This window comes from Triturus cristatus, chromosome 3_1, assembly GCF_964204655.1.
Source record: "Triturus cristatus chromosome 3_1, aTriCri1.1, whole genome shotgun sequence".
Taxonomy (NCBI): domain Eukaryota; kingdom Metazoa; phylum Chordata; class Amphibia; order Caudata; family Salamandridae; genus Triturus; species Triturus cristatus.
This window is the reverse complement of record NC_140583.1, coordinates 512,699,872-512,722,747: the sequence shown is the minus strand read 5'-3', so window position 1 is coordinate 512,722,747 and position 22,876 is coordinate 512,699,872. Positions and strand designations below refer to the sequence as shown.

At 41.3% G+C, this 22,876-nt stretch overlaps 1 protein-coding gene across 1 annotated transcript in view; it reads right to left on the bottom strand.

Moving 5' to 3' along the window:
• LOC146860509 (aminopeptidase N-like) overlaps positions 1-22,876 on the bottom strand; it is a 368,609-nt gene that overhangs the window by 323,300 nt on the left and 22,433 nt on the right. Inside the window, exons 3-6 of the mRNA XM_085644421.1 lie at positions 12,776-12,912; positions 12,568-12,694; positions 4,666-4,820; positions 3,417-3,530 (exon numbers count right to left, since the gene is read on the bottom strand). Coding sequence (XP_085500547.1) covers positions 3,417-3,530; positions 4,666-4,820; positions 12,568-12,694; positions 12,776-12,912 — 533 coding nt within the window. The remainder of the gene's footprint in view (positions 1-3,416; positions 3,531-4,665; positions 4,821-12,567; positions 12,695-12,775; positions 12,913-22,876) is intronic.

The following is a 22,876-nucleotide window of genomic DNA, read 5'->3' as shown; positions in this document are numbered from 1 at the left end:
GAGAAAAATCCTAATTTTAAGACTTTCGGTATTCACAGAAGGCATTTAGGAGTCCTAAAGTTAGGACTCCTAACTTCTGTGAATACCGAAGTGAGTAAGTGTCTTCTGTGAATACCAAAATGAGTAAGTGCCTTCTGTGAATACCAAAATGGTAGTAAGTTTAGGATTTTGTCTTAAGTTAGTTCTGTGAATCGGGCCCTTGCTCATTAACAGTGAAGATTTCTATGTGTTGAGTTTAGTAGGAACACAATCCATGCAGCATGAAATCCTGAACAAATGCGTACATTGCCAACTTTGTAATCACATAGAGCCAATCCAACTCCCCGACGAATACCAGTCTGTTTCAGGCCGGGTCACAGTACTTAAACTGCCATAGTCCATAATGTCGACGATGCCCTGAGACTTCTTGGCCAGAATAAATCCTGTCTATTTATTCTGCTTCATCAGGTCAGCTGCATTAGACACTGTTAAACATGAGAACCTTTTGAATACAGAATGGATATCTCTGGTACTGTGTTAAAATGGTTCTCCTAATTCTTACATAACAGATCTCAAAGAGTTATGTTCAACCACACGCTATCCATCCAGACGCCAGTCATGATTGGTGTCCCTCAAGGTTCCTTACTCTCCCACACCCATTTCAACCTGCTCATGGAACCCCTGACTGAAATCCTCCAACTATGCTGACGATATTAGACTCTACCTGAAAATCGACTCCCTAGAAGACATTAGTATCCTTAACAACACTCTGACAAAAACTCAGTTCTAGCTGACTTGTAACCACCTCAAACTAAATGCTCTAAAAACTGAATTCCTCCTAATCTCTCCACTCAACCACACTCATAACATTAAAGAATGGCTTGTTCACATAAAAGATCTGATCTGTACTGCACACATCATAATCTCAGCAAAATATCTAGAAAGGGAAACATCCATTACAACGCGGGCATTGCATCGCAATGCTTTTACATCATGGTCATTACAACGCAAGTTGTTACAACGACTTGCACTGGATGGCGCTCTAACCGAAGGAATAGTAAGATTTACTATTCCAACACCTTCCCTACTGTATGTAGACTGGAGTTGGAATAGTAAATCATACTATTCCTAAGTCCAGCGCCCTCCAACGCAGGTCGTTGGAACGACTTGCGTTGGAACGGACTCAATGTAAAATACTGCATTGTAAATTTATGCGTAGTAACGTCATACATTCATCTAGGAATAATCCTGGACAATCATCTCTCTATATAGGATCACAGTGTCACCACCAGAGGTGCCAACTACTAACTGCTGGCACTAAGTAAATTATAACCTTTCATTCCGACTGAAGATCTCAAGACAGTGATTCAAGCTCTAGTGATCTTCATACTAGATTACGGTATTGCTACTCTTGTGAGTCTACCAAAAGCAAAACTTGAACCTCTGAAGGCAACTTTTAACATGCCAGCTTGACTCAACAGAGGCTCAGAAAAAGCGGTCACATCAACCCAGACAGCAAAGCACTGAACTGGCTACCCTATGAGCAAAGATCCATCTAAAAATTGCATGCTAAACTCATCAAGCTTTTCACCACAACATTCCTATCTACATGGCCAAGAAACTCTTGCTATTGGGTGAGAATAGAATTCTGAGAAGCACAGGCTCCCTTCTACTGAAGAGATACCAAAGGGGATGATGTATGGAGCGTTTGAGCAAATCAAACACTCACCCCCAGTCAACTGATCTGGGTTTAATCCATCATCATTCTTTAGCTCACTCCACCACCCCAGTTCAGACTTGGCCATATGCAAATCAGTCTGACCCTGTGCCTCATGGGAACAGTCCAGCTCGAACTGCCAAGCCATGTCTTCCCTCAACCAGAAACAAGCATCCTGGGACCGGTTTCGGGTTCATAACCCTCATCAGCCAGGCTGTCTTGAATCCAGTGGCAAAGTGAGCAAGGGACCCACGTCTGGGCATACCCTGCCAAATTAGTGCGAACAAAGCGATACCAAAGGGGATGATGGATGGAGAGTTTAAGCAAATCAAACACTCATCCCCAGTCAACTGATCTGCGGTAAATCCATCATCATTCTTTAGCTCACTCCACCACCCCAGTTCAGACATGGCCATATGCAAATCAGTCTGACCCTGTGCCTCATCTGATCTGGGTTAAATCCACTAAAGCAAAAACATTTTTTTTAAAAAAGAAAACATAAAGCGTACCTTCTCTGGAATTGCTTCCAAAATTTGGAACTCACTTCCACCTGAGACCAGATCAAACCCCTCAACTGTCCTCTACAAACAAAGAGTCAAACAACTACTAATTAACAGATTTCTTCCCCAAAGTAAATGCAAACTTTCCCAGACCTTCTCCTTCCATGGCCCACGCTCCCACAAGTCTAATGGTCCCTTTACAAAACATTCCTTTTTCTCTATGATGACTCTCCACATATTATCTAAATGACTACTCTGAACCCAGACTCAATTAACGTCAACCTAAGTCCCTATACTCACTTTGTTGTTCTACCGCACTTGTATACTCTTTGCCTTATACTTGCTTTACCTTTCCTGATGTACAATGTTCTAATTCCCAAAAGAGTCGCTTATATACTATTGTTTGTTTTCCTTCCTGATGTACAGTGCTCTCATACCTGTAAGGATCATGTTTGCTCTATAAAAAACTCAGTAAATAAAATAAATAAATAATTGAAAGTCTGCTTTTTAGGGAAAGTCATCTGGAACAATTTGCTACAACAAAAACATTCACAATTGTTTAATTTATTTCTAATCGTCTTGCCTATGTAACTTGGCATGGAAATTAGTATAACCGTTCACACTTCTGTGTGAGTTCAAACACAGAAAATGCACCTTAACAATGGCACTTCATGACTTTTGAAGAGTTTTTGAAAGGTTCACAAGAACGTAACATCAAAGATTTTGCCTTTGAATATGAATGTACTCTTATTAAAGCAAGAAGAAATAGACATTAAACAAATACAGTGATTTATTACTGGTATATTTAGTATGCCAGTGAATTATCATCATAATCACATCACTATCCCTAAGACTTCCAGGTGTGGGCAATAAACATATTACCGTACAGTTGTTTACTTGCAGGACCTCTATCGGAAAGTGGTTTTCAAAGTAGTTCAGAGGTTTTGTTTATTGTGATTATGTCAACCTAATGAATTTACACCTTGTGACATATCCAATAGCTATTGACTGAATTGCAAGTTGTGTACAATCTACACATAATACCTTCTTTGGGGAGATTGTTGCCTTTGTTTAAATCTGGAATAGACAAGGGGTATTTCTTATTGTATTTTCTGCATAACAGGTAACTAATCCAGTATTAGATATATTTATCACCCTTCTTTGGACTCTTTGACCCATGTCATTACAATTCAATCAGTAATGTTCTTCTGAGTACTTACAATATTCCATGATGGCTCAGCGTAGTCAGCTCCCAAGTATTCAACATAAGAAGCAAAACCCTCATTCAGCCAGATATCATTCCACCATTTAAGAGTCACTAGGTTTCCAAACCACTGAAGAGAAGCAATACAACCAAAGACGGGTTAGAAAAAAGTAAAAAACATTGAAATATGCTGTGAACAATAGAAGGGTGATAACATAAGGCAATGCTTTCATTAGAGATCTGCTCAGGTCAAAATTACCAGGCCTTTCCTTAACTTGTTATGTTACACTGGCTCTCCACAGAACACTAAGGTACAGCTGCTTTTTATCTACAGAACTTTAAATACATTTTTATTTTTGTTTTGTCTATACATATCTTATACAACACACATATGTCTTGATCCAAGGTCATATTGATTGGCTTTCCTAAAGGCCAAAGGACCAGGAACTCATTTACATCTTTACTCATACCCAAACAAGACCTTCACAAGCTCAAGGAATAGCTTACATGTTGGTAGTCCAAGAACTCCACCAGGTATATTACCACACTGAACAATGGAAATGTCGTGGTGATATTAGCTTTACCTCTCCTAGTTGCATAAAGGTACCATTTGACTAGTTACTTGTACCATATGCTCAGTAACCAGAATATAGCACTGGAATTACATTTACTTGACATGCTTTGCAAAGTGAATCAAATAAAGTCATCAAAATGAAAAAAACGGCATGTGTTTTACTGTAAGCACATGCCAATTTCCAGATTTTTTTAGATGTTTCTGAACAATACCACAAATGATCTGATATGATTGCCACAAATTTAGACTTATTTCTTCTTTCAATTTGTGCTTCTTAGTGGATTAATTAAAAGAAGAACATGTTTCTATATGATATCTCAAATAATTGAATATCATGGTGCCCTGCAAATGATCTCTTCTCATTTTATATTCTGATTGCTAATAAGTTGATTCCAATATTGCTTTTCCATTTTGAAAAACAGCCATGCGGATTCCTCTCTCATGGGTAATGCTTATTTATGATCTTTGCATACAGACACAGAGCAGAACATTTGTTTTCCCAATATATGTCGAGATATCATATCTCTCTTCCTTATCCCTGCCTACTGTATATATCTTTTTGGACTTAGTTCATACCTGAAAATTCAATTCACTAAACTGTCACACATGCATCAAATCAAAAGTATTCTGGGACTTTGTGTTATTGTATGAAAGGCACGGACAGAAAAAGAAGAGCTGTAGAACACAGTACCTGGTGGGCGAGCTCATGGGCTATCACTGTAACCACTCGCTCCTTGTTCGAAATAGATGATTCCAATGGGTTGTACAAGAGTGCTGTCTCTCTATAAGTGATCAGGCCCCAGTTCTCCATTGCTCCTGCACTGAAGTCCGGAAGAGCTACCTGTTCTGTAACAAGAGACATCCTTATAAGCAGAGGGATGTGTCCTTTCAATTGTTAAAGAACTAGGTCTTGAACATAACAAATACCGTGATAGTGTTGTTATGCACGCACTGCTCAGGCAATTGACATCCCCCACAATGTGTCTGAAGCAAGGGTCCTGGGACCTTCAATTGCTTCTTCATAAAAGGTATTTTTTAAATCAACATCACATTGTGTATTCTGGTAGTACAAGTACATTCTTGGAAGTTACTGTAGGCAGAAGTGACATCAGAATTTCTCAAAGACGATTTACCTGTATTAACTGTATCAAATAATTAAGACTCATTCTTTAATATCTTTCTTGGGCAAACTGAGTTGTACATGACATCCAAACTTTGAGTTACAATAGACCCTCAAAGACAAATATAACATCAAAGTCATTTCAAGATTATTTCCAAAATTAAATGGTTATTGGAAATTACAAAAGAGAACAAAAGGAAGTTTACATTGAATACATAAATACATGCATATGGAAGACAGTTTTTCAGCTGGTCCAGCAAGCTTGTTTCAGATCTAACAGTTAATGTATGGGTCCTATCCAAACATATATGTATCAAGATAGCACATCTAGGACTGCAACAATCATGCTGGAGCTTCCAGCCCCCAATGAAACGCAGTTCTGTTGCAAGCAACTACACACAGAAAGCCCCCTGTGTATCCAAAGCACGCCAAACCACACCCTTGCAGCATGCCCCCGGCAAAGGCAATGGGCATGCTGTTGGCTGGTCACCTTTTGGCTTTGTCAATTTTTGTTTTGTTTTGTAATAGTTTTTGTAGCACTTCATTGTTGGGAAAGCAAGGGCCCTTGTCAATCTAAAACAAAACCAGTAGCTAAAAGAAAAAAAACATTTTGGGAACGGAAAACACACATGGCCATAGTTAGTAGTCCCTGGCACTTTGTGTGTTGATGTGTGTCTTATGAAAGTGTAGAATGCTGTTACTCAGAGTGAAGTTAGCCAGTGGTTTAGGTGGACTTAACCATTGTCCTGTACAATAAAGGACAGAAGAAAAATGTTGGTGGCGCAATAACAGACCAATGGGTGGAGAGGAAAGACCCTATAAGTATATTATACATATAATTTTCGTAAAATCAAAAAGTCTTTGCTAATGCCAAACCTAATGACAATGGAAGAAATAGCACTTCTGTCGACAAGGTGCATAACATTGATTGTAGACTCCAGGGGTCATATTATAGAACTTACCCGGGGGGCGCAATGGCCATATGGGCCCACTTTGTGCACCCCTGGGGCTCCAGTGCACCACATAAAGGAGGGGCACTGTAAGCCCTCTAGAGGGAGTAAGGGGTCCTATAGACCCCCAGTCATGTTATGTTATGCTAGTGCAACTTCTTGAGCGTACGAATACCCACAGGTGTCTTGGGGCTGAAACTAAAGTAAGCCCAAAAGTACCATAAGCTAGTTCTGGAATAACCAGGTTTTAATACTCTTTCTGAATGAGGCTAGTGAACTTTCAAACCTAATATGCATTGGCAGCATATACCATAGTTCGGCCGTGCCATAACCAATGCTTCAGCCCCCCCAACTGGAGGTGCGAATCCTAGGAACCATAAGAAGCCTAGTACCCGTAGAGCATAACTGTCTGCCTGGATGATACCAACAGAAATTTTTTTTATGAGCGCAGGTCCCATATCATTCAAGGCTTTATAGGCTAAGCATGGCATCTTAAACTTGACACAACTTGCTATTTTGTTATCAATCAGTACCCCCAAATTCTTTGCTTTATCTACTGGTTTAGGCAGTTCTCTCATCTCAACTGGCCACCAACCGCCATCCCATCTAGGTTGGAGATTACCAAAGATCACTATCTTGGTTTTCCCCGAATTAAGTTTAAAAAAATGTTTGCCCATCCAACTATTAATTTCCAACATAAAGTTTTGAAACTCAGATTCCGGGGAGGCTTGATCTTTATAAGCAGCTACCACAATCTGTGTGTCATCTGCATAGGAGGTTAAACTGAAGCCGAACTGCTGGATCAGAGGAGCCAGTTCCGACACATAAATGTTAAAAAGGGATGGGCCAAGCAACGAGGGGTTGATTTAAAGTGATCCAGGGTCACTGTTTGTCTTCTTTCTGTCACAGAAGACAATAGCAAGGACAGTGCCAGCCCTTTAATCCCTAATTTTTCAAGGCGCAACAGTAGCAGATTATGGTCAACAGTATAGAAAGCTGCCGACAGATTGAGGGGAATTAGGGCATCAGCAACGCCTCTATCCACCACTGCCGTAATCACCTCAGTAGCCTTGATCAAGGCAGTCTCTGTTCTGTGTTCCAGACAAAAGCCAAATTGGGAGGAATCAAGTAGCTTGTTCTCTTGATCTTAATTGAGCTAGCTGTTGATTCATGATTTTCTCTACTATCTTGGCTGGAGAATGCAGCTTGGTGATGGGACAGTAATTGCTTGGGTTAGATGCATTCAGATTTGTTTTTTATCAATGGAAGAATCAATGCATCCTTCCATAAGGCAGGGAAAATTCCCAAAGTGAACATGGCATTAAAGATTTCCGTATGAATAGGACTAACTTTGTTTACTAAACCTCTCAGTACTATGGGAGGACAAGGGTCCAAAGGGGATCCAGATTTAATTTCCTTAATAAGTTTTTCCACTAACTCACTGGATACCTGGGAAAAGCCCAGAAGCACATTTTTGCCAGGGTCAATATTAGGGGTTTCCTCAGTTATCTCATGCGAGAGGGAGGCCTCAAAGGAATCATAGATGTTATTGACTTTATTTCTAAAAGTGTTAGCAACATCATCGCAGAAGTGTTGATTGCTTTCTGTGGCCTTCCTACTGGGCAGGGCGGTGAGCTTCTTAACTACCCCCTACAATTCTTAAGTTGAGTTCTTGGTTCTCTCAATCTGCTTGGTAAAAAAGGCCCCTTTTCAGGGGATTAACATGGTTTTATATTTACCCAGTGTAGACTTATAGTTGCTTTTTTCCAATTGATCGTATTGTGCTCTCAAACGTCTTTCTAGTCTGTGGCACTTTTGTTTTTCTTGGCGCAGTGCCTCCGTGAACCGAGGAGCAGAGGGTAATTTGCGGTTACCTGAATTTTTACAAGTAGGTACCGTAACATTAAAAGCTTCACTGAGCCAGTCTGTATATTCGCTAGCCACCAACTCTGGATTTGCACTTAACGTGGGCCAAGACAAACCCAGTTGAATCTCAGCGTACCCTCGTCAGTTTTGTTCCAGGCTTTCTGAACGGTTTGGAGTGCTCTAGCGGCTGCCACCGCCAGTGCTTTCGGTATGGTAAGATCAAATAGAATTATGGAATGATCTGTCCAAGTGAGGGGATAAATATCCTTTTCTGTTAGGGTCGATTCTAAAGTAAATATGCCATCCAATGTGTGTCCTATCTCATGTGTTGGTTTGTGCAACATCTGTGACAGTCCTAGAGTCTCTAAGGTATCTATAAGAGTGACTGTGTCTTTATCAACATGATCTTCTAAGCAGACATTTAAATTCCCCAAAATTGTGAGCTCATTAGTGGTGAAAATGGATTCAAGAACGAAATCTAAGTTGTTAATAAAACTGCCTCTCGAGTCTGGGGGGCGATATAAAAGAATACCTCTGAAGGTTTTTTTCGGATTCATTTCAAGGGCAAAGTGAGTGCTTTGCAATTGAGGTTGGGAGCTGAGGTAAAGGTGGCTTCAAATTTCTCACGATAAATTATAGCTATCCCACCTCCCCTCTTAATGGGTCTGTCCACCCTAAAGGATGAAAATCCAGGAGGTGCTGCTATCACAAAGTCCGGGTCCAATGCTGCCCAGGTTTCAGTGAGGAATAGCACATCCAGATTATAGTAAGAGATGAGGTCCGCTATTTCATAATTATGTTTGGCTAGAGATCTAACATTGATAAGACGGCAGCACAAGTCTGCCAAAGCTGAGGTCTCTCGACACTTCACATTGGACTTCATACCTTTAGTCTCACATGCCCTGACCATCAGTTCTGCCGGAAGAAAAAAACACACGCACAGCTCCGACTCTCTTGTGGGAGATCATTGCCCAGAGTGAAACGGCAGCAGCCAGAGCTAGGAATCTTATGAGCAAGGTCTAGTAATTTCTTACCTGAATAACTTAAGGGACCTGACTCAATCGAGACACGGTTTCTGGCCCTGGGCGCGGTCCAGGCGCGGACGGGCGCAGATGGGTTTGGCTTTGGCGCGCCCGCTGAGCATCTGCTTTAGAATGTGTAGCATGTGTTAAATAGTGTGGCGGGAAAGACTAGACTGTGCACCAATGGAAATACCAGGAGCAAGCCCGGATGTAATTGGGGGAGCCTGAAGGACGTAGCAACACCCTCTGCACATACCGCACACAGCCCCGGCGGAACAGAGCGGGAGCCTCTCAGGATGAGAAAACACCAGGAGGAGCAAAAAGCAGTGGCAAAAGTAAGCAATACAATAACACCCTACTATCACAGTAATAACTAATTAAAGAGCAGGCTAGCAATTGCACACAAATCTACCAAATTTAAAGAAAAGCTAAAAAATGTCCTCTAACCAGTGTTTGAAAGCAATTAAAATGTCTTAAAGGTCACATTTAAGAGGACAGGCAGCAGGTCTTACTTATATCACCTTGCACAAGGTGCAGTCACTCACTGCACCCATCTTCAAGGGAATCTCTCTGCCCTCTTAAAATTTCAGGCAGGTTACCGCCTGCTCAGTGAAAAACGTAGCAATTTAGAAGCAGCTGCTCCATATTTCACTTGAATTCACGTGACACAAACACGGAAAGAGCGCTCTATATTTACTAGGGCCCTAGGTTGGACCTTTTCTAACTACATTACAACCCTTGTAGGAGCAGGCAGGGCAGCTTTGTGTGTTGTCATAGGGCACCTTCATTGGCCAAATTTAAGCGGTTGTATAACATACCTTTTATAAAAGATTGTGTGCACAATGTCTGTCAAGTTAGTGCATTTATTCCTGGAACATCATACTCAACTGACAACTGAATGTCTGAAATCTTCCCTAAGCATTCAGACTCCCAAAAATAATACTGTAGACAGTTGCAACCTATGGGGGGGGGGGGGACAACTATGACTGATTAATCAATCTACATTCTGAAACAGGGGCGGCAATTAACGAGTGGCAAAGGTCCCAGTTTGTGAATAACATTTCGCATATTAATGCTAATCCCTCAAATGTTCCTTATGCTAGCGTAACCGTTTTGGGCAGTTTAGGGGTGTTTGTGTGGTTCTCACAAGCAAAGTAAGATGTACAAAGACCCACAAGAGACTAGAGAAGTACCTCTTCAGTGGGATGTTCAGACTGTCCTTCTATCTCCTCATGGCTTCATTTCACTGCATGGATGGGGCAGGGCCTGACTGGTCGTAGCAGGCATCAGGCATTTGCCCAGGAGGCTGGAAGGGTGGGGGCCAAATTTGGAGCAGTGGTACCCGGTTTTGCTACTGGGGGCCGGTTTTGCAGAGATGCTGAAATGTCTGCCCTCAATAATAAAAGCAGCAATGCTTACGGCCGGTTTTGTTAAACGCAGCAAAACCAAAAGGGATGATGAACGGAGTGTTGAACATTGCAAACACTCACCCCCAGTCAACTGATCTGGGTTTAATCCATCATCATTCTTTAGCTCACTCCGCCACCCCAGTTCAGACATGGCCATATGCAAATCAGTCTGATCCTGTGCCTCAAGGGAACAGTCCAGCCCGAACTGCCAAGCCATGTCTTCCCTGGACCGGAAACAAGCATCCTGGGACTGGTTTCTGGCTAATCAGCCATCATCAGCCAGGCTAGCTTGAATCCAGTGGCAAAGTGAGCAAGGGGCCCACGTCTGGGCATACCCGGCCAACTTAGGGCGAACAAAGCAAAACCGAAGGGGATGATGGACGGAGTGTTGAACATGACAAGCACTCACCCCCAGTCAACTGATCTGGGTTTAATCCATCATCATTCTTTAGCTCACTCTGCCACCCCAGTTCAGACATGGCCATATGCAAATAAGTCTGACCCTGTGCCTCGTGGGAACAGTCCAGCCCAAACTGACAAGCCATGTCTTCCCTGGACCGGAAACAAGCATCCTGGGACCGGTTTCTGGCTAATCAGCCGTCATCAGCCAGGCTAGCTTGAATCCGGTGGCAAAGTGAGCAAGGGACCCACGTCTGGGCATACCCTGCCAACTTAGGGTGAACATTTAGGCCCAGATCACTGTACTGGGGTGAATGTATGACATTGTTCTGCATTCTGTCCATCAACAGTTCTTTTTGCATTTGTCACCCTGAGTGGGACGGGTATGCTCAGATGTGAGTCCCGTGCTCGCCATGACACTGGAATCAAGCTATCCTGGCTGAAGAGGGGTGAAACCCCGAAATTGGTCCTAGGATGCTTGTTTCCAGTCCAAGGAGGACCTGGCCTGGCAGTTCGGGCTGGACTGTTCCCATAGGCCACAGGGTCAAGACTGATTTGCATATGGCTGGGTCCAAACTGGAATGGCAGGGTGAGCAAAAAAACGATGGGTTTAGGCCCAGATCTCTGTACTGGGGTGAATGTATGACATTGTTCAGAATTCTGTCCATCAACAGTTCTTTTTGCATTTGTCACCCCGAGTGGGACGGGTATGCTCAGACGTGAGTCCCGTGCTCTCCATGTCACTGGAATCAAGCTATCCTGGCTGAAGAGGAGTGATACCCCGAAACCGGTCCTAGGATGCTTGTTTCCAGTCCAAGGAGGACCTGGCCTGCCAGTTCGGGCTTAACTGTTCCCATAGGGCACAGGGCCAAGACTGATTTGCATATGGCTGGGTCCAAACTGGAATGGCATGGTGAGCAAAAAAATGATGGATTTTGGCCCAGATCTCTGTACTGGGGTGAATGTATGACATTGTTCTGCATTCTGTTCATCAATAGTTCTTTTTGCATTTGTCACCCCGAGTGGGACGGGTATGCTCAGACGTGAATCCCGTGCTCTCCATGCCACTGGAATCAAGCTATCCTGGCTGAAGAGGGGGCTGAAGGGTTCATCAACGGTTCTTTTTGCATTTGGTTTTGTTAAACAGCAGTGCTTCATTCTTGCACCCCGCCCGGGGGTTCGGGGCCAGTCCACGAAAATTGCCAGGCCTTCTTTGGGTTCCCAATCCGGCTCTGGAAGGAACAGGGGTCACAATAGCGAATAGCAAAATCTACTGATTTCTCAGGTTGAAGTGTAGACTGAATTTGAGATATTTTTTTGTATACTAATTTCACTATGCAGGGGAATTAAATAAAGGGTGTATATTTCAAATATTTTGCGTGCCGTTCTATAGTTTTATACAACCCTACCCATAAATATATTAATGTAGCATCTCCATTAACTTCTCCTACTTACCCATGCGCATCTAGCTCCTTTTCCTGATGAAACGAGCAATGTTAATGTGGGAGGATACAGCTAAAAAGTGTTGACATTTTGAAAATGTTGCAACTCAGCACTTAAACACCGACAATTTGTATATTATCAAAAATATATTTATAATAAAACTCCTTCAGAACTACCAATAAATAAAAACCTGTACATAAACATGCACCTATTCTGCGGGTTTGCTAATTTTTGTTATTTACAACATAAACATTTTATGGAACTTATTTCTCAATGTTGAGCCATTTATGAGAAGAACAGCATGTGATTGTTACAGTCAAGACTCTTTTGAACTCCTTTTCATAAAAACAACTTTAAATTGAACTTTCATAAATCGCTGCTTACCTGACTTTGGAAGTGGGTAGGGCACCTTGTAATAACTTTGCAAGAAATTCAGAATTGGTCCAGTTACATTCAAGGCGTATGCTCCTTGCTCTTCCTGAATTGCCTTCTTCCTAGCCCAGATGCGAATCTGAAAAGTAGGGATCCCTTTTTAGCCTAAATACTGAATTAAAGGCCCACCTGTATGCCCTCACATGCTCGCTGGCTTTACCTGCACTTCATTGTTCATCTTTTCAATCTTATCAAAGTCAGACACTATGAACGCCAAGAGATAGGTGGACATCTTTGGAGTTTTTTCGAATGTGGTGACGTGCCAAGTCACAGAATCTATGACTTTTGGGACTGTGCCTAGAAGAGAAAAATATTTCTATAAGAGGACGTGCCATTGTAGCCAATGTAAATGCAGTTAGGGTCACTGTAACAATGCATACACCTCACAAAAAAAGTGGTAGGGAATTGACATCATATTTTTTGGTGAAAGCTTGACGACACACAGGACGTTACATGACTTGGTCTTGAATGATGACCTCTCACTAATAATAATCACTGAATTTAATAACAAGATCATAGGTGTTAGATTAATCGTTAAAATATACTAAAAGCTATTTAATAAGCTACAGCCCTGTTGTTGCATAGGCAAAGCCCTCACTGAAATTGACACAGATATCACCTTGGGCCATATTACACATAGTGCCCTCAGGGTGGGGGGGCGGGGGGATGCAACCGTTGTCTGTAATACTGATAACCCTAGCAAAAATGCAAAAATGTGGTGCAAGCACAATCTTCATGGGAGTATTCCCTACTTTACATGGCGTGGTGGCCCCATGCAAATGAGGAAATAATTTTGCTTTTCCTCCCCCGCCGTATTATGGATGCTGGTGCAGAGGCACATGCCCTTACATGGGTGCACTAGAAAAGCACCATAAAAAGGTGATTGCAGCCCTCTGGGGGGGATCCCCAAACATACCAGTAGGTGGGTGCAGTCACTCAGTACACCCACCTGCAGGGGGATCTCTAATCCCTCTTTCAAGTGCAGGGAAGTTGCTGCTTGCACCAAGAAACACAGAGCAGCTTAGAAGCTGCTGTTCTGTATTTCACTGAATACACTTTCCCCAGGGCACTGCGAATTTGCGGGTGCACTGGGGAATGCATATTCATTTTAATATGGCGCATTGTCATTGTTTTTACTAGGTGTACCTGCTTAAAGATACACTAAGGCACAACCAAGGACATTGTGCCCTATATGTAATATGTGCCCTGGTAGGTAAAGCCTTCTATGTTCAAGAACAGCTTTCTAAGCCCAAAAGCATTCACTGTATGCAATAAAAAACCTCATCATCTAAATACTGCCTAACACACCCCTACACTTTCTTCAGAATTCCTGAGATGACTGAGCGTACTGTGCGCTTGTGAGTGTCCGTTGGTGGATGTAAATAAATATATATGTACATAGCCACATATATACACACATACACACATATATATGTGTGTGTGTGTATATATATATATATATATATATATATATTCACTGAAAAAACCAAAGGTTTCAGGGGTGTTATAGTTAGGAATTGGCATTTAAAAAACCTTAGAAATTCACTGAAAAAACCATAGGTTTCAGGGGTGTTATAGTTAGCTGGACATTTCCCTCGTACAAAACCCTAGAAATTCCCCTGTTATAGATAGTTCAGCTAACTATAACTCGCGCCCCCGCAATGCACTGCTGATGACGTCACATATTACATCACTCATGACATGGTCAATGACATCACTGATGACATCACTGATGACATCTCAAATGACATCGCTGATGACATCACTGATGACATCATCCATTGAGTATGTGTTTCTGAACAGTTTTATTATGTTTAATATATATAGGGAAAGGCCTGTTGAAAAATAAGTGGGTGTACAAGTGTGTGAATGGATGATTTTCTAGGTGCGTAACTGAGTCTATAAGTGAGTCATTAAATGTAGCTTACTGCAGACTAGTGACTAAACTGTGTGAATGTCTGTATGTGTTTGTGTGTTGGTGTATAAGTGGCTGCATGGTTTTGTGAATAGCTATAGGAGTGTCTATATGGGTTATTGATTGGTTGTCTGAGTATCTGTATGGGTGCCTCAGTGTTTGTGTGGGTAGGGTGTGTGTGACTCTGTGACTAGATGTGTGAGTGGGTCATTCAGTGGGTGCATGTTTTTAAGAGTGCATCTGTGATGGACTGTATGGTTGGGTGAGTGTATGTATGGGTGTGTTAGTGATTGAATGTATATATCAGTTGTACATGTGTCAGTAACTACATATGTGAAACGCAGTGTATATGTGTGTAAGAGTATATAATTATCTATATGTGAGAGTGTGTGATTTTGGGAGTGGCTGTATGCGCCATAGTGCAAGGATATCTGTGTTATGTGCTGTTTGTTTTTCTGCAGGAAGACACAGAATTTGTTAGTATTTGTATGAGTAAGTGAACTTGAGTATTTTTAACTGTATAGGTGAGTAAATTTTACTGTGATTAATTATTTGCATGACTGACTAGATGTATCAGTACCTCAATGGATGATTGGCGGTGTGTGAGTGAATATATAGGTGTATAAATGCACAGAGTGACTGTAAGTATGAGTGACTGTACAGGTGAGTGAGTGGAGATGTATGTAGACCTAAAAGTCAATGAGTAGGTGAGTAGTTATTGGTATTGGAGTATCTATGGTTGTCAAAATGGCCGTCTGAAATTTTGAATTGGTGTATCAAAGGTTATATTAGGGTGTGAGAAGATGCACTAACTTATCACATGGATGACGTAATCAGTGATGTCATTTGAGATGTCATCAGTGATGTCATCAGTGATGTCACTGACCATGTCATGAGTGATGTAATATGTGACGTCATCAGCAGTGCATTGCGGGGGCGCAAGTTATAGTTAGCTGAACTAACTATAACAGGGGAATTTTCTAGGGTTTTGTACGAGGGGAATGTCCAGCTAACTATAACACCCCTGAAACCTATGGTTTTTTCAGTGAATTTCTAAGGTTTTTTAAATGCCAATTCCTAACTATAACGCGCCTGAAACCTTTGGTTTTTTCAGTGAATTTCAAAGGTTTTTTAAATGCCAATTCCTAACTATAACGTGCATGAAACCTATGTTTTTTTTAGTGAATTGCAAAGGTTTTTTAAATGCTAATTCCTATCTATAACTTATCTCTGAAGATATCATGAAAAGCATTCTTTTTTAAAAGTAGGGTGCACATTAGTTTTGTGGAAAAGCATCTTTGTGATTGGTTAAGAAAAAGCAGTTTCAACGTGGAGTACATATCATAGGATACAATTTGCTCAGCTCAACCACACCTGCTACTTGCATTTAAAAGGCACTGTTCAAACTTAAAACAATCGTGCACGTGTCATTAAATGTTCAAGAAAATGTTACAAAAAAATATCGTAAAGTTTTAAAAAATTGATGAACTTTTAACCTGCACGTGTTGTAGAGTGTTCTAGAAAGTGTGTTGATAGAATACGTTGCACTTCTGACTTCTACGTGTTGTTGAATATTAAAAAAACGGTTCATATGGAAAATTAAAAAGAAACCAATAGAGAAGTTTTGAAACCTAAAAGAATCAAGGAACTATTCTAATGTATTCTTTACATGTATTAATGTGTACAGCAACACAATTATAGACACAACAGCACAGAGGAAGAGGAAGAAGCAGGGAGTGGGGGAATGAGGGGAGATGGGCAGAATGGCACACATGCACAATTAAGTACAGCACAAGTATAGACAAACAATGGCCAAAATGAAACACACCAACAAGGAGCACAAGTCACACAACCCACCAACATCACACCACTGAATGAGCATAGAAGTGAAAACCACGCTGCATTCCTACAGGATGTGTACAAAGGCCAGTCGTTGGTGTTGTGGGATGTCTGCGACCGTTGTCATCATGGATGAGATGCCCAGCATGTGGCACATGGTCGAGTTCACTGTGTGTTATGTTGCCAAACGGCTGCTCCTCCCTCCCACGAGCCCCCACACTTTTGTACGGTGAGCTGTTGTATCTCGTGCACTCGTACAGCACGCCATTGTAATGCCTATTTGCGCATGTCCTGCTACATTCCAACAACAACATCACAGTGCCGTTTGGAGGTGGTGCATGCCACTTTACAACATCGACTTCTGCGGCTCTTGTAACAGGCCACACCAGAACACAGAGACACACTTACCGCACTTCCTGTACACGGACATGTCCGAGACACCCCGTTCCCCTTGCCAGATAGGCACACCCCTGCACTGACCTGTGAACCCCAGACCAGCACACGCCAGTTGTGCATGCAGGAGGATGTGTACGTAGCTACACATCCAGGCTCACTGCCAACGCTGAGGTGACAGCACACTATGATGTTGCAGGGCTCATGCCTATCATGCTAAGACAATGACCACAGGGACACACTTACTAAGATATGGGTTTGGGGGTCATTGGCAGTCCTGGGGTTGTTGAGATGAGTCTTCTGGCCCTCATGGGTATCCCTGTATCATGCTCATTGACTCTATGGCACCTGAGGGTGTTCTGGTGTGGCTCTTGGCTGTGTTCCCTTTCATGGTGCAGGTAGTTGTCCTGCTTAACACCAGCAGAAAGCAGGTGTAAAATCCCTGGTGCTAACGTGTCTTATTGCCGGAATTTGTTTCGCATTACAATTAGTGTGAAAGTTGTGATGTGATTTTTGTCGTGTGCAGAACAATATACGAACTGAGCAGTGCATCTTGTCAAGATCCAGCACCTGACGCACTATTCCCAATCAATATAAATACAATGAGATTTCTTAATAGATTTCGTGTGTACACTGTAAGTGCAGCCAATACCTCAGTGCAATACAATACAGGATTTTAGTATTTAGAATAAATCGCAAAGGTGCACCTCATGTCTTTTTGCACGGGAACGGCTACTCTCCATTTCATTATCAGCACTTTAACGGAAGTAAAGTTGAGATAAATCTAACACACTATTCAGAAGTTGGTGCAAACTGCAGATATCACTAGTATTCCAGCGATAAGTGCCCCTAAATTTAACACCATGGTGGACTCCATCAAATAACAGTAATAAGAACAAGTAAGAGTCACACAGCAGTTAAGAGAACAACCAAAAACATTATTACTTTTTTTTTCAAACTTTATTTTTTATAATAATAAATATATAAACGATAAACTATTTTCAAACTTTATATTTTTATTAACATAAATATAAACAATAAACTAATAAACAAAATGTAACAACAATAATACAAAACAACAAAGCAGAACACTCCTGTGGGAACCACGGATGTCAACGATAGACCTGGAAAATCAAAAAGATTGTTAAAAAAAACAACATGGTATTCTTAACAAAATACCACAAGAAACAAATCACAGATATATAAAATGTATACAGCTAACAAAATTTTATAAGTTTAACTTACAAAAACTGTAAATGTTGCCGCTTTAAAATATTTACCAAATCTGAGGAAATTTTTTTTCAGAAGGCACCACGCCCACAACGTTTTTCATCAGTGGTGAGGACATTTTAAATTTTTTCCAAGGGATAAACAAAGACCAATGCCACCTTCTTCATTCGCAAGATTTGCCAAAGAGTTCTGTTACGAGGGGATCCTAACAAAAAAATAGTCGTGCGGCACAGCAAGTATGATGAAACACCTAAGCACCCTTCATCCAAACAATCTTGCACAAGAAGAGTGCAAACAGATGAGAAACACTCCTGTTCTGTATCTGTAAAAAAGAATCACAAATAAATGTATATTAATAACTTCCAAATTTATACTATTCCATTACTGTACTAACACATTTTATATAAAAACGGACTAAGAAACTATATCCCTGAACCACAAGTGTGACGATCGTTAAAACACTACATGCATAGTGCATACTACTTTGAAGCAGTTCATGCCCTAAAGCCTACCTCACTAAAAGACTACATGCTAACTGACTAAATGATTACAGTACTATAAGGAGACACACTGGGTGAGTGACAGGGTGTTTGCTAGAAGAGTAGGAATACTAACTAGAGAATTAAAGGTGTGAAAGACAACTGTGTAGGTGATTAGAGGCCTGCATCAATACTGCATAGGCATTTAAAGCAGGTCATGTGCTAAGGCCTGGCTCACTGCATGACTACTTGGGTACTGACTGAATGATTAGAGTACAGCAAGGAGAGTGCCTAGGTGAATTTATAAGTGCTAGGATTTTCGCACAAGGAATGTATTAGTACTTGGTACTGAATGAGTCACTAGAGGAGTGCAAAGTCAGTCACAAGTGCTGGACTGTATGGATACTGACTAGGCCTGGGCAAAAATTTCGTTCCGTTCGCGGAAATTGCGATAATTTGACATTTTTGCGTTCCGCGGAGAGCGCGAAAATGTCAAAAATTCCGGTTTCCGCAGCTTGGCGATAATTTGTTTCTTGCTCGCGCTGTAAAATAATACATTCTCGCGCGCGCGCGATCGCCTTACCTGAATCCCTGCGTTCGCCGACAAGTTTTCTTGATCCGGTCGCGTTCTCCATGAGATGTTGTATTGTTTTAGCCATTTGCGCTGTCTCGCGACAGTTCGCGCCCGCAGTGACGTCATGCGTCGCGCGATCACGTCTTTCTTCTCGCGATCATGCACCGCGAGAACAACTCAAAACAAGATGGCCGCGCCCGCAAGCAACCACATGGGTAAGTTGGCGACCCGCAACCATGCAGAAAATCTCGCGAACATGCCGGAAAAAAACTTCCGCATCTTCGCGATATTTCTGCTTGTTCGCGATAATTTTAAACATTCTCGCGATAATTTGCGAAGGTTAATTCCGCAAATTCCGCCCACCCCTAATACTGACTAGGAAATTGAAAGTGTGAAAGACAAGTGTCTAGGTGGTTAGAAGACTGCATGCATAGTGCATAGGGGTTTGAAGCAGTCCATGTGCTAAGGCCTGGCTCAGTGTATGAATACTTAGGCACTGACTGAATGATTAGAGTACTGCAAAGATAGTATCTTGGTGAATTTATAAGTGTTTGGGTTTTAGCACAGTGAATGGATTAGTACATGGTGCTGAATGGGTCACTAGAGGACTGCAAAGGGAGTGACAGGGTATTTCCTGGAAGTGTATGGATACTGACTAGGGAATTGAAGGTGAGAAAGACAATTTTGTAGGTGGTTAGAGGACTGCATGCATAGTGGATAAGGGTTTGAAGCAGTCCATATACTAAGGCCTGGGTCACTGGATGAGTACTTGGGTACTGACTGAATGATTAGAGTACTGCAAGGAGAGTGCCTGGGTGAATTTATTAGGATTTGGCGCAGTGAATGGATTAGTACATGATGATGAATGGGTCACTAGAGGAGTGCAAATGGAGTGATAGGGTGTTTGCTGGAAGTGAACGGATACTGACTGGGGAATTGAAGGTGTGAAAGACAAGCGTGTAGGTGTTTAGAGGACTGCATGCATAGTGGATAGGGGTTTGAAGAAGTCCATATGCGAAAACCTGGCTCTGTGCATGAATACTTAGGCAGTGACTGAATCATTTGAGTACTGGAAAGAGAGTGTCTTGGTGAATGTATAAGTGTTTGGGTTTTGGCACAGTGAATGGATTAGTACATGCTGTTGAATTGGTCTCTAGAGGACTGCAAAGGAAGTGAAAGGATATTTCCTGGAAGTGTATGGATACTGACTAGGGAATTGAAGGTGTAAAAGACAAGTGTATAGTATGTTAGAACACTACATGCATACTGCATAGACATTTGAAGCAGTCTATTTGGTACTTAGAAACTGACTAAATAATCAGACTACTTCTAGGACAGTGCTTAGATAAAACTTTTAAATTTTCAGTTCTGCCACAGTGAACAGAATAGCACATGGTACTGCACCTTAGTGTCAAACCCTGACTCATTTTATCAATGCATAAGCAAAGACTAGCTTCTAATGCTACTAAAACTTGACAACATGAGAGGTTTTAAATTAGTTATCTGTCAGCAAATACACGATGTTACCAAGTGCCTCTCTCACAGTGGTTCTCAAATGCACACAGACTCACAGTGTGATTCTAGACAAGCACCACTATCCCTAGGAGTTTACCAAAACTCATTCACTACAGTGGAAGTGGTAAGCGAACTGCACACAATCTTCATATTTCAGGACTGCACTTTTATGTCAAAGCCTGACTCATGTAATCAAAGCATAAGCAAAGACTGGCTTCTAATGCTACTAAAACTTCACAACATGACCGGTTTTAAAACAGGTATATGTCAGCAAATACACGATGTTACCGAATGCTTCTATCACAATCCTTACCCAAATGCACACAGACTCACAGTGTGATTTTAGATAAGCAACACTATCCTAGGAGTTTACCAAAACACATTCACTACTCTGGAAGAGTTAATGGTACTGCACACAATCTACATATTTAAGTACACCACATCAGTGTCAAAGCATGACTCATTTAATCAACGCATAACAAAGACTGGATTCTAATCCTACTAAAACTTCACAACATGACACGTTTTAAAACATTTATCTGTCAGCAAATACATGATGTTACCAAATGCTTCTCTCACAGTGATCCCAAATACACACTAACTAACTGTGATTCTAGACAAGCACCACTATCCCTATGAGTTTACCAAAACTCATTCACTACAGTGCAAGTGGTAAGGGAACTGCACACAATCTACATATTTCACGACTGCAATTTACTGTCAATGCCTGACTCATATAATGAAAGCATAAGCCATAACTGTCTTCTAATGCTACTAAAACTTGACAACATAACATGTTTTACAACACTTATCTGTCAGCAAATACACGATGCTACCAAACACTTCTCTCACAGTGGTTCCCAAATGCACACAGACTCACAGTGTGATTCTAGACAAACAACACTATCCCTAGGAGCTTACCAAAACTCATTCACTACAGTGGAAGTGGTAAAGGAACTGCATACAATCTACATATTTCACAACTACACTTTAATGTCAATGCCTGACTAATTTAATCAACGCATAAGCAAAGACTGGCTTCTAATGCTACTAAAACTTGACAACATGACAGGTTTTAAAACAGTTATCTGTCAGTAAATACACGATGTTACCAAATGCTTCTCTCACAATCCTTACCCAAATGCATACAGACTCACAGTGTGATTTTTGGACAATCAACACTATCCTATGACTTTACCAAAACACATTCACTACTGTGGAAGGGGTAAGGGGACTGCACACAATCTACATATTTAAGTACAGCACATCAGTGTCAAGGCAAGACTCATTTAATCAACATATGAGCAAAGACTGGATTCTAATGCTACTAAAACTTCACAACATGACAGATTTTAAAACAGTTATCTGTCAACAAATACATGATGTTACCAAATGATTCTCTCACACTGATCCCAAATACACACTAACTCACAGTGTGATTCTAGACAAGCACCACTATCCCTATGAGTTTACCAAAACTCATTCACTACTCTGGAAGAGTTAATGGTACTGCACACAATCTACATATTTAAGTACACCACATCAGTGTCAAAGCATGACTCATTTAATCAACGCATAAGCAAAGACTGGCTTCTAATGCTACTAAAACTTCACAACATGACAGGTTTTAAAACAGTTATCTGTCAGTAAATACACGATGTTACCAAATGCTTCTCTCACAATCCTTACCCAAATGCATACAGACTCACAGTGTGATTTTAGACAATCAACACTATCCTAGGACTTTACCAAAACTCATTCACTACTGTGGAAGGGGTAAGGGGACTGCACACAATCTACATATTTAAGTACAGCACATCAGTGTCAAGGCATGACTCATGTAATCAACATATAAGCAAAGACTGGATTCTAATGCTACTAAAACTTCACAACATGACAGGTTTAAAAAAAGTTATCTGTAAGCAAATACATGATATCACCAAATGCTTCTCTCACGCTGATCCCAAATACACACTAACCCACACAGTGATTCTAGACATGCACCACTATCCCTAGGAGTTTACCAAAACTCATTCACTACAGTGCAACTGGTAAGGGAATTGCACACAATCTACATATTTCAGGACTGCACTTTTCTGTCAAAACCTGACTCATTTAATCAAATCATAAGCCATAACTGTCTTCTAATGCTACTAAAACGTCACAACATGACAAGTTAAAACAGTTATCTGTCAGCAAATACACGATGACACCAAATGCTTCTCTCACAGTGGTTCCCAAATGCACACAGACTCACTGTGAGATTCTAGACAAACAACACTACCCATTGCACTGTATCAAAACACATTTCTTCAT